Consider the following 15,614-nt stretch of genomic DNA (forward strand, 5'->3'; position numbering starts at 1 on the left):
GCTTTACTTTTTTTGATGAATGGTCCCAAAACTTAATTTCTACAAAAGCAGGTGAGAATGTTCATTTTCACCCGCTTTTGTAGAAATCAAGTGATAATGAATAGACCCCTTAAACTTTATAACAATGTTTTTCTTTGCAGTCTTTAAGGAGTCTTTAATGTTGTCACATAGTTTGTGCAGATTGTTTTTTTCACGGCTTATATTCACTGTATGATGTTTTGTTTGTTTTTTTTAGAATTTCTACATGGCCAGGAAAGGAAGCTCCGATATAAAGGACATGAACGAGAAAAATAAAGTTTCCTTACTGGAGGTACAGTAAGCATAAATAATATATTACCTATTCATTTATGTTCACAAAATATTTGTATGATTGGGTAGAAAAGTTGAATGTACAGTATGAACTTAGTTTCCTTTAGCTGTGAATGACATAAGTATTGGTTTTCACAAAGTTTGCAGCTACAGTGTTTTTAGACCTTTTTGTCAGATGTTGGTATACTGAAGTAAAATTCAAGCATTTCATAAGTGTCAAAGGCTTTTGTTGACCCTTCTTTTTCAAGACCTCTGCAATTCGCCCTGGCATGCTGTCAATCAACTTCTGGGCCACATACTGACTGATGGCCACCCATTCTTGCATAATCAATACTTGGAGTTTGTCAGAATTTGTGGGTTTCTGTTTGTCCACCCGTCTCTTGAGGATTGACCACAAGTTCTCAATGGGATTAAGGTCTGGGGAGTTTCCTGGCCATGGACCCAAAATTTAGATGTTTTGTTCCCTGAGCCATTGTACGTCACCAAACTGTTCTTGGATGGTTGGGAGAAGTTGTTCTTGAAGGATGTTTTGGTACCATTCTTTATTCATGGCTGTGTTCTTAGGCAAAATTGTGAGTGAGCCCACTCCCTTGGCTCAGAAAGAACTCAACACATGAATGGCCTCAGGATACTTTACTGCCTTTTCCAGCATTTTCACATATATATTATTATTTATTATTACCAGTTATTTATTTTTAGCGCACACATATTCCACAGCGCTTTACAGAGAATATTTGCCCATTCACATCAGTCCCTGCCCCAGTGGAGCTTACAATCTATGGGCCTGATTCAGAGCCGGACGCTCTGACCAGGCCCATAGATGAAAATGGAGGGGCCTCCTGGGGTGACCACCCACAGCATATGCGAGCGGCCAAAAAGATGGACTTGTGACGGAGACCCTGCGGTAGGGTCTCCCTGCCACAAGCCCTGGAGTGATTTTGGCTCTATCAGAGCCCAAATCACTCCCACTGACATCACATTAATAGGCTAATAATACCATATTGTATGACTAATTAGAATCACTAGTGATGTCAGTGGGGCCGGCTTCAGACGGTAGGCGTTCCCATGGGAACGCCAATCAACATCGACAGCACGCCCCCTTTGGTGCGAGATCCGGAGCGATGGAAAGCCCGTCGCTCCCCGGGTCTCGCGCATTCGAACGACGGAGCTCCCTCCGGCGTGCGCATGCGCAGTGGGGAACATCGACCCGCTTGCGAGCGTACTGCTGCTCGCGAGCGGGTCTGAATGACCCCCTATATTCCCTATCACATGTGCACACATACACACTAGGGTTAATTTGTGTTGGGAGCCAATTAACCTGGGAGGAAACCGGAGCACCTGGAGGAAACCCACGAAAGCACAGGGAGAATATACAAACTCCACACAGGTAGGGCCGTGGTGGGAATTGAACCCATGACCTCAGTGCTGTGAGGCAGTAACGCTAACCATTACACCGTCTGTGCTGCCCATTATATATATAGCAAAACATTAATAGGCTAATAATACCATATTGTATGACTAATTAGAATGAGTCATTCATCAATAAAACCCTTATCCCTAATGCTCTAGCAATTATCCCTTTGTTACTTTCGTCCCAATGGCTCCATGTTAATGTCATCATCATGATATATTTTTCATACACGCTATCTCCCAACATTTTAGAAGCACAATATAGATTAAATAAAATAAGCCCCTTCTCTGTTCCACCCAAACCACGCCCCAATATGCAGAGATCCACCCAGCCATGCCCATGTTCTGATGGAAACATACCCACTTTCTGTAAGGGCATGACTGAATCCGAGAATCAGGACAGTTCTAAGAAGGATGGGATACTTTAGAGCTGAACATATCTAATGGTCAAACAGGAATACTAAAGACGTATAGTGTAAATTTGATGTATGATCTTAATTTCAGATAGATGTCCATTTGTTTGGTGGTGTGGGGACACTGCTCCTCCCACTATCTAGCTCTGTTGTTGGCTTCCGTGCCTCCATTGCTCTTGTCACAGCATAACATTGTACATGCAGCCTGGTCTTCAGTAACATATGGGTCTATGTACTAAGCAATGGAGAGAGAGAGATAAAGTGGACGGAGATAAAGTACCAATCAATCAGCTACTAGCTGTCATTTTTTAAACGCAGCCTGTAAAGTGACAGTTTGTAGCTGATTGGTTGGTACTTTATCTCCATTCCCATTCCTCTGTCCAAGGCTTAGTACACAGACCCCATAATCACGCAAGTATCTGGGTCACTGCTGCCCACTAGATGAGTGCAATGCAGGGGTGTATCTATAATGGGTCCAGGGTGTGCACCCATATTATCTAAAACATACTCGCTGAGGTCCTGCGCCGGGTCTCTCAGTGCTGCTCAAAACGCCATAAAATGGCCACCGCAGCCATTTTTCCAGCGTTTTGCCCATGCGCTGAGGAAATCGGCGGGAAAATGGCAGCCGCACCATTTTCCCATGGCGATATGCACGTGCACAGTAGATTCTGGGCTATCGTAATAGGTTCCGTTACCAATAGCAGACCAATAAACACAAAAGCGGGTGCCGTTACACTTAAGGCAGATAAAGCATCCATCCATGTTTGCTAAAAGAATGAAGTTCAGAAATGATTAGACCACTATTTCCCATAATTAATGACTACCTCTTGAGAAAAAATTGGTGGAAAGCAGATGTGGTACCAGTCTTTAAATAGGGAAGAACATTGGAAAAGGGAAGTATAGATCTGGGTATCCTGTCTCTGCGCTCTCTCAGCAGCGAACTGGCAGAGGCTATCACCGTCACGCGGCATGCCCACCAGTGTCTGAGGTCTCTGCATAGCGCTCACTGAAACCTGGGCACTCCGTCCTGAATCTCAATCTAGCTTCTCTCACTCAAAGCTCACTTCCTCTTTAGTCACAACTTAGGTCAGTTCTCAAAAGCATGATATTATTATTTATATTACAGTATGAGACTTTTTCCTAACTTTCTTCCCATTGGAAAACTAGCCTTAGAGGTACCTTCTCCATACCACCAGGGTTACTTACCGACAAAGAGGTAGCTCACAGAAACCAAGACCCCCAGGGGCACTCGCAAACAATGCTGCTATATAACAATGCCGCATCTGAATTTTCCACACACCAGATTAGTCCAAAGAACTAGTAGGAGATACTGTCACAGTGCAAAGGTTACCATCTAAGGTCTCCTCCCCTTACAGTCCCTCACCCCTAGTTACCTCAAGTAATCCCTACTCTGAAAATATACTTTTAGCCATTAAACTTTACCCACTTATTCCTAACTCAGTCATATTCTAGGCACACATATATTTTTCTGTTTTGTATTATTATTATTATTATTATTATTATTATTATCCTTTATTTATATGGCGCCACAAGTGTTCCGCAGCGCCTTACATAGTACATAGAACTAATAGGTGAACAAGAAACAAGTAACTTACAGTACATTACAGTGCAGGACAAGGACACGATTTATATACATTGCTGCAATAGCGATTAAAGCACTCACAATAAGCAGCCGGGAGTTGGCAGTCACGTGTTAGGTGCCCTTACCCTAGGAGATGGTACCAGTTCCCTGACCCTGTTACAATATATGTTTACCCTTAAATTATTATGTGGTATAATAATTTATTACACAAAGCATATGCACTTTACTCACACATATACTGTATATGTTGTTTACACTTTTTTGGTTGGTTTAAAACACTCTAGTCGCTGCAATCGTTTATATTGATTTAAATTAATTCTATAGAATATTACCAAAGCTATAAGTTTATTGGTGTAGCTGACACCCACATTATTGGGGAGTGCGGTTGTGGATATCAGTTAAGTTGTATTAGGTCACTTTGTTTTGGATGTTTCTGGTATCAATTTAAGTGGCGCTGTCACATACACATTATTTATCTATATAATAAACAAGAAAGCGTTTCTGTCTGTCTGTCTGTCTGCTTCTTGTCCTTTATGCACGGCCAGAGTTTTGGACCTAGCTCCACCAAATTTGGCAGGGTGGTGTACATGTGCCATTCATGTTATGCCACACAGTGCCTATTCCAGTTATGCCAAACAGTAGTACCCCCATACTAGTAGTGCACCATATAACACATTATTTCACACAATAGTAGTACCCCTTACACATTATGCCACACAGTAATGCCCCTTATAACAATTTGCCACACAGTAATGCCCCTTATAACAATTTGCCACACAGCAATGCCCCTTACACATTATGCCCCATCAGCAACTCACCTGCCTGTGTCCCTCCAGCAGCCTCTCACCTCCCCCTGTGTGCCATCAGCAGTCAGCAGGTGTAGATTTGGTGCACTGGCAGGCAGTGGCAGACATGGACAGACAGCGCCAGCGCAATTTGAATCTGGTGCCTTCCGCGAGCATGTCATAGCCCGTGGACCGGCAGCCAATCAGAAGCCACCACTGCTGATTGGCTGCCGGTCCGCGAGCTCTGAATGTGCTGTCTCTCCATGTATGCGGGCCAGCACCAAATCAACACCACTGACGCGGAATGAACATAATACAGAGGGTTACATTTTTATAAAAATACAAAAACCATGCATAATACTAAGGCACGGCAGCCGTTTTGGGTCATCAGTTCCAAGTATTATTTCTCCTACCCACGAGGGATCTATGTGAGGCAGCCATTTATAGGTGCACTATTTAGGATTACACTGGGCAGAAACCTAAACCTCAGACCCTATACACTATGGGGCCTTTTCTGCAGCAAAGCTCAAATCTCACGTAATTCCACCACAACTTTGCTCATCTTTAACTACAGCTAAAAATCTATTTCATTCATTATTTATATCTTCCATTTATAGCCTTTTTTGTGACAACAAACACAGCTCTTTGAAAATCTCTACATATGTCTTGTTTCCTAAATTAGGTTTGCCGACCTCTTCTGTTCTTGTTCCAAGTATTCTGTTTCTTATAAAGCACAATGGCTCAAGCTGCATTCGGTATCCGCCATATGTTTAATCAAAGTCTTGTTGTAGCATAGGAGAAGTGTTTGCTATTCTAAAATTGAGCATATTGCCACTGTGTTGAGATCCTCTAATAGGCACATTTTTGTTACATTCCCCTTATACTCTTACAGTTATTGCTTTCTGTCACACTGCCCTGATTTCATCAACCATGGAGGTCAATGCAAAAAGCTTCTGTGCCTTTCAGCCAAACATTTATATGAACCAGTAGACTTCACTTCAGATCAGACAGCTCTGGCGTTTTCTCTTCTCTGGATACATATATATCCATAGAATGGCTTTATGGTTTATCCCAGAGCAATGGCAATTAGCAATACTGGCCAGATCATATAAAACATTGCTATGAAGCACAGAACAGAGAACTACTTGCGTGGGAGCATAAACTAGTTGATAAGTTAAATTAATTGGAAACTGGAGACCCTGTATTTGGAAGTTTTAAAAATTAAACTGACTTAAAACTGATATTGGCTTTTAGGAGTAAAAAAAAGCATTTTAATTGATGATCGGTATGTTTTGCTGACGGTTAGAATGTCAACATTCCATGTGTTGACGCCATGTTGACATGGCAACATACTCAGCATGTAGACATTGTGTGTGTCGGCGCAAGAAACATAATAAATAAACAAGCGCTGTCAGGAGTGGTTTAACCAAGCCGCTGCTTTAGGAGATAGTAGGTCTCCAATATAGTGATAAATAGAAAAAGAAAAGCAGCGCTTTCAGTAAACTATTTGATTAATATCTAATACAGAAATTGATTAGAACCATTTAATATGACCAATTGGTATCACAATACATAAAATGAGTACATCATTAAAATGTATATAAATAAAAGAAAGCTGGATATTTAAGGTGAGATGAAATACACAAATATCAATTCCAGACATGCATGTCCGCAGCGGATCCAAAGATAGAAAGTGGCTATCCAATTCCAAACTGGTGACTGGTGCCACCTGTAATTTGATCCTTGCCACCAGTGATGGTTCCTATTTTACTGTGGATGAATGCACACTATTTAAGAGCTCTGTTTAGGCAGATTTTGTCACCTTGAAAAAGCTACCAATCCGGCAGGGAAACGCGTTGGTGGTTATACCCTTAACTGGCACTTACAGTCTCTTTGGCTGAAGCCCTGTGGAACCATCACTGGTGGCAAGGATCAAATTACAGGTGGCACCAGTCACCAGTTTGGAATTGGACAGCCACTTTCTATCTGGGACTTTACTACAATTGCCTCCCCCCCCTTCTTGGGGATGACAGCTGAATTGGTGTAGGGGATATATATACGTCTCCATAGGATACCAGTATCCGCTGTGGATGCAAAGAAGACTCCATTAAAGAGGTCACTGCCAATCATTAGACCTATAAATTCATTTTGATTGGAGAACTTATGGAACTGGTAATATCTATTCATTTGCAATTGCCACTTTAATCCTTGATTGGACTTCATCAAGTGTATTCCCAGTGTGCCATATTAAGGGTTTATTATTATGAGCTTGAATTTTGAGATGCATGCCTGGAATTGATATTTGTGTATTTCATCTCACCTTAAATATCCAGCTTTCTTTTATATATATATATATATATATATATATATATATATATATATATATATATTTTAATAATGTACTCGTTTTGTGTATTGTGATACCAATTGGTCATATTAAATGGTTCTAATCAATTACTGTATTAGATATTAATCAAATAGTTTACTGAAAGCGCTGCTTTTCTTTTTCTATTTCTCATTGTGTGTGTCGGCACTGATGGAATGTCGACATGCTAACAATGAGGACAATTGGTGGTGCGGCAATGCGGCTGTTATGGTGGTAAGTACACTAACTCTAACCTACAGCAGTAAGTATATACCTGACCCTAATCCTAACACTAAACCAAACCCTAAACCTCATGTCGGCATTTCGCAAAATATTGACATTTCACTTGTCAACACTTACAATGTAAACATGTCGACAATTTGCAGATATCAACATTTTAACAGTCGACATCATAACTGCAGAATGTTGACATGGTGACCTTCAACATGCTGACCGCATCCCTTTTAATCGTATGACATTGACCAACATTATCTGCTGCTAGTTTGTGTTTGCTGATAGATTCATATTTCAGCTAAATTCTGCATGTTTATAAAGTCATGTAAAAGTCAGCGCTGGGGGAGATGGCCACATATCAGCGCTGTAAACATTGCTAGTTCACATTTAATACATATTTTAACATAATTATTGCAAAAGGTAACACTCCCCTCATTGAGAAGATCCCTCATTCAGATGTTGGTCCAGGTACACTGCCATATATCTGTGGAAGTCCATCCCCTTTCCTGATTTTACTTTTAATGATTAAATAGACTAATCTGCAGCTCCCAGTGAACAAAAGGGCTGATTCAGAGATGGACAGATTTAAAGAGTCGCACGCAAGAGACCCTGGTCTTGTCCCTCCTGAAAAAAAGGGGGTGACACGCCTCCGTTTCCAGGAAAGGCGACCAGGCATTCCCCGCTCCGCCCCCCATAACGCCGTTGCAGTCAATCATGCTGTGGTTTGGGGGGGGTCCCGTTCTGCACCTACACAGAACGGATCCTGCGCAGGTGCAGACCTGGAAACATTGGAGATGTATGTTCATCATCGGATGGCCCAAAGTCTGATTCAGATATGTACGCTAAATGCAATCGCAGCTCCGACCCCATGTGCAGCTGCTGTGCAAAAATGTGCTAATGCTGTACCCACCTGGAAATATATTGAGACCTCTACCAGCAACTTTGCAGATCCAAGCAACTGCGTACAAGCACGCAGCGTTGGTTGCAGATCCTTAGATAATCGACTTAGTAACCCTATGGCTGGCGCAAAATGGCATTGGGGACAGAGATACCGGCGTCAAGTTTTCTGCGTACGGGAATGCAGTAATATGCTTGGACACGCCCAAAAAAAACAACGGCAACGGGCTTGCGTTTCTGCTGCCACTCCCTGTAATCGCCCCCAAATGGTCCCTGAATTTCAATCACTGTGCAAAGAAATGCTAACTGCAAGCGGCATTGCCAGGGCACCTTGGCACGTGTGCAGTGCATGCGCTCAACTCTGTAAATATCATCATTGCGTTCACATCTGAATCTTGTCCAAAGGTCCAAAAGCAAAATCCATTTCTGCCATCAGACTGCAGCATCGATCACTTTTCTGTTTTAAAACAAATGTTTGTATTATTTAGAATTTTGTTGTTTCCTAATAACCGCCATAAAGATGTGACCTGTTCTCCCATATGATGTGTGCCTTTCCCATTCCTCCCCGGCAGCAAAGCTTCTGTGGGGTATCGGTCGTGGTGCCAGATCTCGAAGCTGCCTTCTATTTGAAAGAAGATGGCAAAAAGTCCTGGAAAAAGCGCTACTTTCTGCTGCGCGCTTCTGGAATTTATTATGTGCCTAAAGGAAAGACAAAGGTCAGTATAGCAGCGTAAACCAGTGATTAATAAGGGAATCCCCGGCATGGATTCTTCTGGGCATGTCTGGTGCACACAGGAGTTTCCTCGGCCGTGCCAGTTGCATAAATATTATTATTTTTATATTCTTTTGGCTTCTGTGTGTTGTGTTTGCATAAAAACTTAAACTTCTGATAAATGAAGCCTCATTATGGGCACTCCCCAAAGGATAGCCAACTTATGGGACCGATACATCAGCAATCAAATTGGGGAAATTGCATGTTTTGTGGATGATTGTGTAAAAATATCTGCAATGTACTGTATGGTCTTCACCGGATGCCAATTCTGACCCAAAAATGATGGAAATAGGTAAATCAGGTTGTCCAACATGTTCACCGACCAAACGGGGTGGTAGATTGCTAGTGTATGGGAAGATCAGCCGATTTGCTGACCATTACTAGTAAACTGATGAGCCTTTCACAATTGGCAGTTCCGTTATTTGTTAAAAATGATCTGCTGATCTCTGAAAACTATTGGTAATGTATGGGCGCAGATTGGTGGATTGGAGAATTGTTTAATCAGGGGGAAAAATCTCTGAACCGTTGAATCTTCTTTTCTGATTGCTGATGTATGGGCCCCCTTACTTGATGTAGTCTGATTCTGAGCATGAATGTAGATTCGCTGCAGTAACCTAGGCTCGCTGCTTCCATCAATAGAAGGACTGTTTGTTGGCCAGAAATGCAAAATAGCCGTGTGTTAGAACAAATATTCTAATGAGACATTTTAGACACTGCTGATATGGTAACACGTTCTTTGCAGACAAGCAAATATTGACTTACATTTAACATGACACCAACATTCCCCAACTCTTGGCAAGAGGTTTTGCTGAAGCAGCATTTAATAGATATTGTGCTTCATTCGATTAGCGGGGACAATGAACCACTGCAAAAGATTAGACTTTGGGATACTATTATTTATATGTCAGCCCTTAATGTTCCACTCACTGGGATTTTACAGCATCAATCATACGCAAAAAGAATAGTGTTTTAGTGCACTCATCTAAAAATATTATTAAAATGTAACTTTTAATTATAATTTATTAAAATGACATCAACACACGGTGAAATATTAATATAAAATGACAATTCTGTGTCCGGGATCTCTGTATTCACGTCAAAATCTATACTTTCTGGAAGGGATAACCTTTCGTGTTGTATCCTCTTCCTTTCTTTTTATTATCACTGCTTGAATATGATGCACTTTATTTCCTATACTGATCATCTATTATCTTAAATCATCCGTGTCTTGTCACGTAATTGAACATATTAAATAATCCTATAAAGTTTTTTGTGGTCTCAAATTTCTTTTGTGTGTATACAATATATGTCTTATCTGACAAAATAAAGTTAACACTTTACTGCATACATTAAATGTGAAGGCAATCTATCCGTCCAAATTCTTCACAATTAAAAATGAGGTTGCTGCAAACAATATTCTGCAGTATATATATCTCTATAATAACAGTCTGGCTGCCTTTAAGCTTAAATTGCTACAAATAGTACTCAATTGCGTTCACCTATATGGAAAAGACAGTCAGTCTATCCTATTTATCAATCTGCGTATGCATAGAAATGATTGCACTCTACTGCGTACAATCGATGCGTCTATTTTTATTGCAGCAATCCAACTATGCTTGGAGCCACTTAAATAAGCAAGTGCAGAAATTATCCAGAAAAGTGATTAATATGCCTTTATCATTGGCATATAGTAATGGCAATAATCTGAATTGCTAACGCACATGTAGCTCTTGATTAGACACCCAGTTGATCAGGTTGTGTCCTTTATCTAGATATAAGTGAGTGTTAATCAAACACACTTTTTTTATAGACCACAGTTAACAAGGATAATTTTATTCACATAAATGTATAAGCTTTATCCTCAATTTGATACCTGTGTCTCTAAAGTGCATTAATATCTCTTCCTTCCCTCTGTTATATGCATACACTTTGCCATAAATATATAGCTTACGACTAAGCATTAATATATATTGTTTCAACCTGCTGTGTGCGTACACATGACCCAAATTATACAGCGTATGGCTGAGCACTTGGATATGTACACCTAGCTCAGATTACAGAGCGTACAGCTGAACAAGGATGAGGACACAATTAAGAGATCTTTCACACCATTCAAATAATACAATGTTAATCAGCATGATTAAAAATGTATTGTTGTCTCCTGTTCTGCTGCACTATGGGCATACATTCAGCCCAGAAGGCATAGCATGCAGCAAAGCAAAGACACAGATTATAGCAGTAATATAGGGGCATCTAATAGCTAGACAGCGAGTATTCTCAGCACACTCCAACGTACGTTTCACCTAAAGCTTATTCATGGAGTGCACCAGATGAATGGGTCCACTGATTATTTAAGCACAAGTATCCTCCCACTTAAATGTCCAAACCAATCTAATTCAATTCTCACAGGAGTATGACTTTCCTATGTAGGTACATAGTAAAACCCGGAAAAAAAAAATAGGTCTGGTGAAAGAACAGATGTTATCATTCCTTCCAAGAATAGTATTATCATAAGGAGAGAATGCAATATAAAAATATGAAGTAACAAAATGACCAATATATAATGTAAACTTACACATAATGCACATAAAAAGTATATAAACAATTTATTTGATAATAAGAATGAAATTTTAATGTGCACACTGCCGAGTGTTGCAAATATGATAGTAATGTGCTATAATAATAATAATGATAATAATAATAATAATAATAATAATAATAATAATATTATAAAAATAAAATAAATACATTTTTAAATACATGTGTACCCAAATAAAGTGTAGTGATATTATGATAGTGTAAGAAATATAGGACAAAATCCTAAGTAGACATGTCATTGGTAATGAATAAAACCAACCAATACTAAACATTAAATTTATTATAACATTTTATTTAGTGATTTTATATAATGTACCCTTATTCCCAACAAAAAATATTATCAAAAAGATTGTGCAAAAAAGTGCTAAAGTGACCTCCTATCAATATTTCATCTCTAGTAAATGATGTGATAATATCACGGGTCCAAAATATATATAATCTTCCTAATAGAGAATTATATTATATTGATCTTAAAATCATTATTTAAAGAAAGGCTGAGTAGTTATTCCTTTCGTTAAGACCCAAGGGGTATGTAGATCCCATAAGAATAATCATTTGTGTTTCTCTTCTTAATAATTGTTTGTTGAAGTCACCACCTCGACAGTCACTCTTAACCTGTTCCATGATAAATGCCTTTAAAAATCTTGGATTGCTATGATGTTATAACAAGAAGTGTTTAGCAACTGTTGTTAGGGTCCTAAATTTCTGTCTGTCTGCCTCAGCATTGCGTATATTTCCTACATGTTCCAGTAGCCGCTGTTTGAATGGTCTACTGGTTATGCCAATATATTTCAAATTGTATGGGCATGTCAGGCAGTAAATAACCCCCTGAGATTTACAGTTTAGAAATATCTGAATTTGACATTCATGATTGCATTTATCCATGAATTTCTTCATTTTAATCATGAATGGACAGGCCTTACAATGTCCACAACTAAAAGACCCTGTGACTGATGATTTAAACTTAGACTCTGATTTAAAGTGGCTGTCAACTAACATGTCTTTTAGATTCTTTGACCTTCTCCAGCACATCTGTACTTTGTCACCAAGAATAGTAGATAAATCCGGGTCCGCTCTCAGGACTTGCCAGTGATTTTGTAAAATTTGTCTGATCTTGTTTCCTTCTTCACAGAATGTACTAATAAGCCTAACAGGTTGTCTATCTTGTGTGTCACTGTTTTGTTTAGGTTTCAAATGAGTTAATGACTCTCTTGTTCTTCTCTTGGCGATATGATAAGCCTTTTTGGTAGACCTCCTACTATACCCCCTGGCTGTTAGTCTTTGGCTAATTTCCATTGCTTGTTTTACAAAGGCAGTGTCTTCCGAACAATTGCGACATGTTCTCAGATATTCACCTTTGGGAATACCCAATATAACTGGTGAAGGATGCCAACTAGTCACATAAAGTATACTGTTCATCGCCGTCTGTTTCCTGTACATATCTGAAACCAGATTTCCTTCTTCAGTAATTGATATACACAAATCCCCCAAAAAATATGGTTTTGTTACTCATTTCCATGGTTAGTCTCAAGTTGAAGGAGTCAGAATTTAATATCATAATAAATTATTGAAAAAGTTATTTTTCTCATTCCCATATGATAAATAGATCGTCTATAAATCTAAGCCAAAGTAAAATGTGCTGGGTTTAGCTCTCATTGGTATCAGTGAAAACGTACTCCTTCTCCCACCAGCCCAAATATAAATTGGAGTACGTTATATATTGGGAATTTTGTGACTTCATATTTTTTATATTGCATTCTCTCCTTAGGATAATACTATTCTTGGAATGAATGATAACATCTGTTCTTTCACCAGACCTTTTATTTTTTATTTTGTGTTTGCTATGTACCTACATAGGAATCCTACTCCTGATGAGAATTGAACTGGTTTGTTTTGGACATTTAAGTGGGAGGATCCTTGTGCTTAAATAATCAGTGGACCCATTCATCTGGTTCACTCCATGAATAAGTTTTAGGTGAAACGTACGTTGGAGTGTGCTGAGAATACTTTCTGTCTAGCTATTAGATGCCCTTATACTACTGCTATAATTTGTGTCTTTGCTTTGCTGCATGCTATGCCTTCTGGGCTGAATGTATGCCCGTAGTGCAGCAGAACAGGAGACAACAACACATTTTAAATCACACTGATTAACATTGTATTATTTGAATGGTGTGAAAGATCTCTTAATTGTGTCCTCATCCTTGTTCAGCTGTGGGTTGGATACACCAATAGTGCACTTACTGTGACAGCAGTGTCGGCAGAGCGGGGTTGCTGACGGTGTCCTCAGTAAATGGAATGGTGGTGCAGCGGTACTGGCAGTGTTCTCAGTGAAGGGTACCGGTGATGCCGGCAGTGCGGGGGGGCCAGCGGTGTCTTTAGTGCAGGTTTGCTGGCTGTGTCGGCTGTGCGGGGGTGCATCGGTGTCTTAGTGCAGGTTTGTTGGCTGTGTCGGCAGTGCGGGGGTGCCAGCGGTGTCCTCATTGCGGGTTTGCTAACTGTGTCGGCAGTGCGGGGGTTACTGGCGGTGTCCGCAGTACATGGAATGGCAGTGCTGGCAGTATTCTCAGTGAAGGGTACCGCGGTGTCAGCAGAGTGGGAGTGCCAGCGGTGTCCTCATTGCAAGTTTGCTGACTATGTCGGCAGCACATGGGTGTTCTCAATGCAAGGTGCCGGCGGTGTCGGCAGAGCGTGCGTGCCAGCGGTGTCCTCAGTGCTGGTTTGTTGTGTCGGCAGTGCAGGGGTGTTCTCAATGCAGGGTGCCTGCGGTGTCGGCAGAGCGGGGGTGCCAGCAGTGTCCTCAGTGCAGGTTTGCTGACTGTGTCGGCAGTGCAGGGGTGCTGGTGATGTCCTCACTGTGGGAGTGTCGGCAGTGTGGGTGTCGTTGACGGTGTCCTCAGTACATTGGGCAGCAGTGCAGGGGTGTCGGAGGGGGGGATGCTGCCTGTGGGGGTGCCGGCGGTGTCGGCAGCGGGGGGTGCCGGCGGTGTCAGGCGGCGGGAGATGGCGATGCCATCTTTTTTTCCTCCTTTGTAGTGTTTTCAATGGGCTTAACTCTGATGTGCCTCCCACTTTTTAAGGGGCCAAAAGTAATGGGACAAACTAAACAATCCTAATGCTGGCCATACACACTACAATTATCGGGGCAATCCGCCTGATATCGGCGGATTGCCCCGATAATTGTAGCGTGCCGGGGGGCGTACCGAGGGTTAAATATTGCTCGGTCGGGCATGCCGGATTGTACAGCATGCACGTCCGATGCGATATTTCCCGGTAAACTGTCGGCCGCATCGGGCAGTGTATGCCCAGCCGCGGCTGACAGACACAATTCCTGTGTTCCTTCCTATGGAAGGAACAGGGAAATGTCTCCTCCCCCGGGGGCGGAGCGCAGAGTTCTGCCGAATACACTGTGAGAGAAATCGGCGACATCTGCGGCTGGCAGCCGGCCAGATAAAATGTCTGTCGGTCTGACAGACATTTTATCTGGCCGTGTATGCCCAGCATAAATCTAACTTTCACTTTTTAATACTTAGTTGCAAATCCTTTGCAGGCAATTACAGCCTGAAGTCTGGACATAGACATCACCAGATGCTGGGTTTCATCCCTGGTGATGCTCTGCCAGGCCTCTACTACAAATGTCTTCAGGTCAGGGGATTGACTTGGCCATAGCATAACATTCCACTTTTTAGCCTTAAAAAACTCTTTGGTTGCTTTTGCTGTATGCTTCGGGTCATTGTCCATCTGCACTGTGAAGCGCCGTCCAATGAGTTCTGAAGCATTTGACTGAATATGAGCATATAATATTGCCCGAAACACTTTTGTCAGCAGTCACATCATCAATAAATACAAGGGAACCAGTTCCATTGGCAGCCATACATGCCCACGCCATGACACTACCACCACCATGCTTCACTGATGAGGTGAAGCATGTCCAATGTTTTGGATCATGAGCAGTTACTTTCCTTCTCCATACTCTTCTCTTCCCATCACTCTGGTACAAGTTAATCTTTGTCTCATCTGTCCATAGGATGTTGTTCCAGAACTGTAATGGCTTTTTTAGATGTTGTTTGGCAAACTCTAATCTGGTCTTCCTGTTTTTGTAGCTCACCAATTGTTTACATCTTGTGGTGAACCCTCTATATTCACTCTTGTGAAGTCTTCTCTTGATTGTTGACTTTGACACATATACACCTACTTCCTGGACAGTGTTCTTGATTTGGCCAACTGTTGT

The 15,614-nt window shown here is 41.2% G+C and overlaps 1 protein-coding gene across 1 annotated transcript in view; it reads left to right on the top strand.

Moving 5' to 3' along the window:
• The window catches only part of APBB1IP (amyloid beta precursor protein binding family B member 1 interacting protein), a 137,486-nt gene that overhangs the window by 92,735 nt on the left and 29,137 nt on the right, over positions 1–15,614 (top strand). Inside the window, exons 8-9 of the mRNA XM_088457814.1 lie at positions 236–310; positions 8,589–8,732. Of these exons, the coding sequence (XP_088313940.1) occupies positions 236–310; positions 8,589–8,732 (219 nt within the window). The remainder of the gene's footprint in view (positions 1–235; positions 311–8,588; positions 8,733–15,614) is intronic.

This window comes from Taudactylus pleione, unplaced genomic scaffold (assembly GCF_031769625.1).
Source record: "Taudactylus pleione unplaced genomic scaffold, aTauple2 ptg000788l, whole genome shotgun sequence".
In the NCBI taxonomy this organism is placed as follows: domain Eukaryota; kingdom Metazoa; phylum Chordata; class Amphibia; order Anura; family Myobatrachidae; genus Taudactylus; species Taudactylus pleione.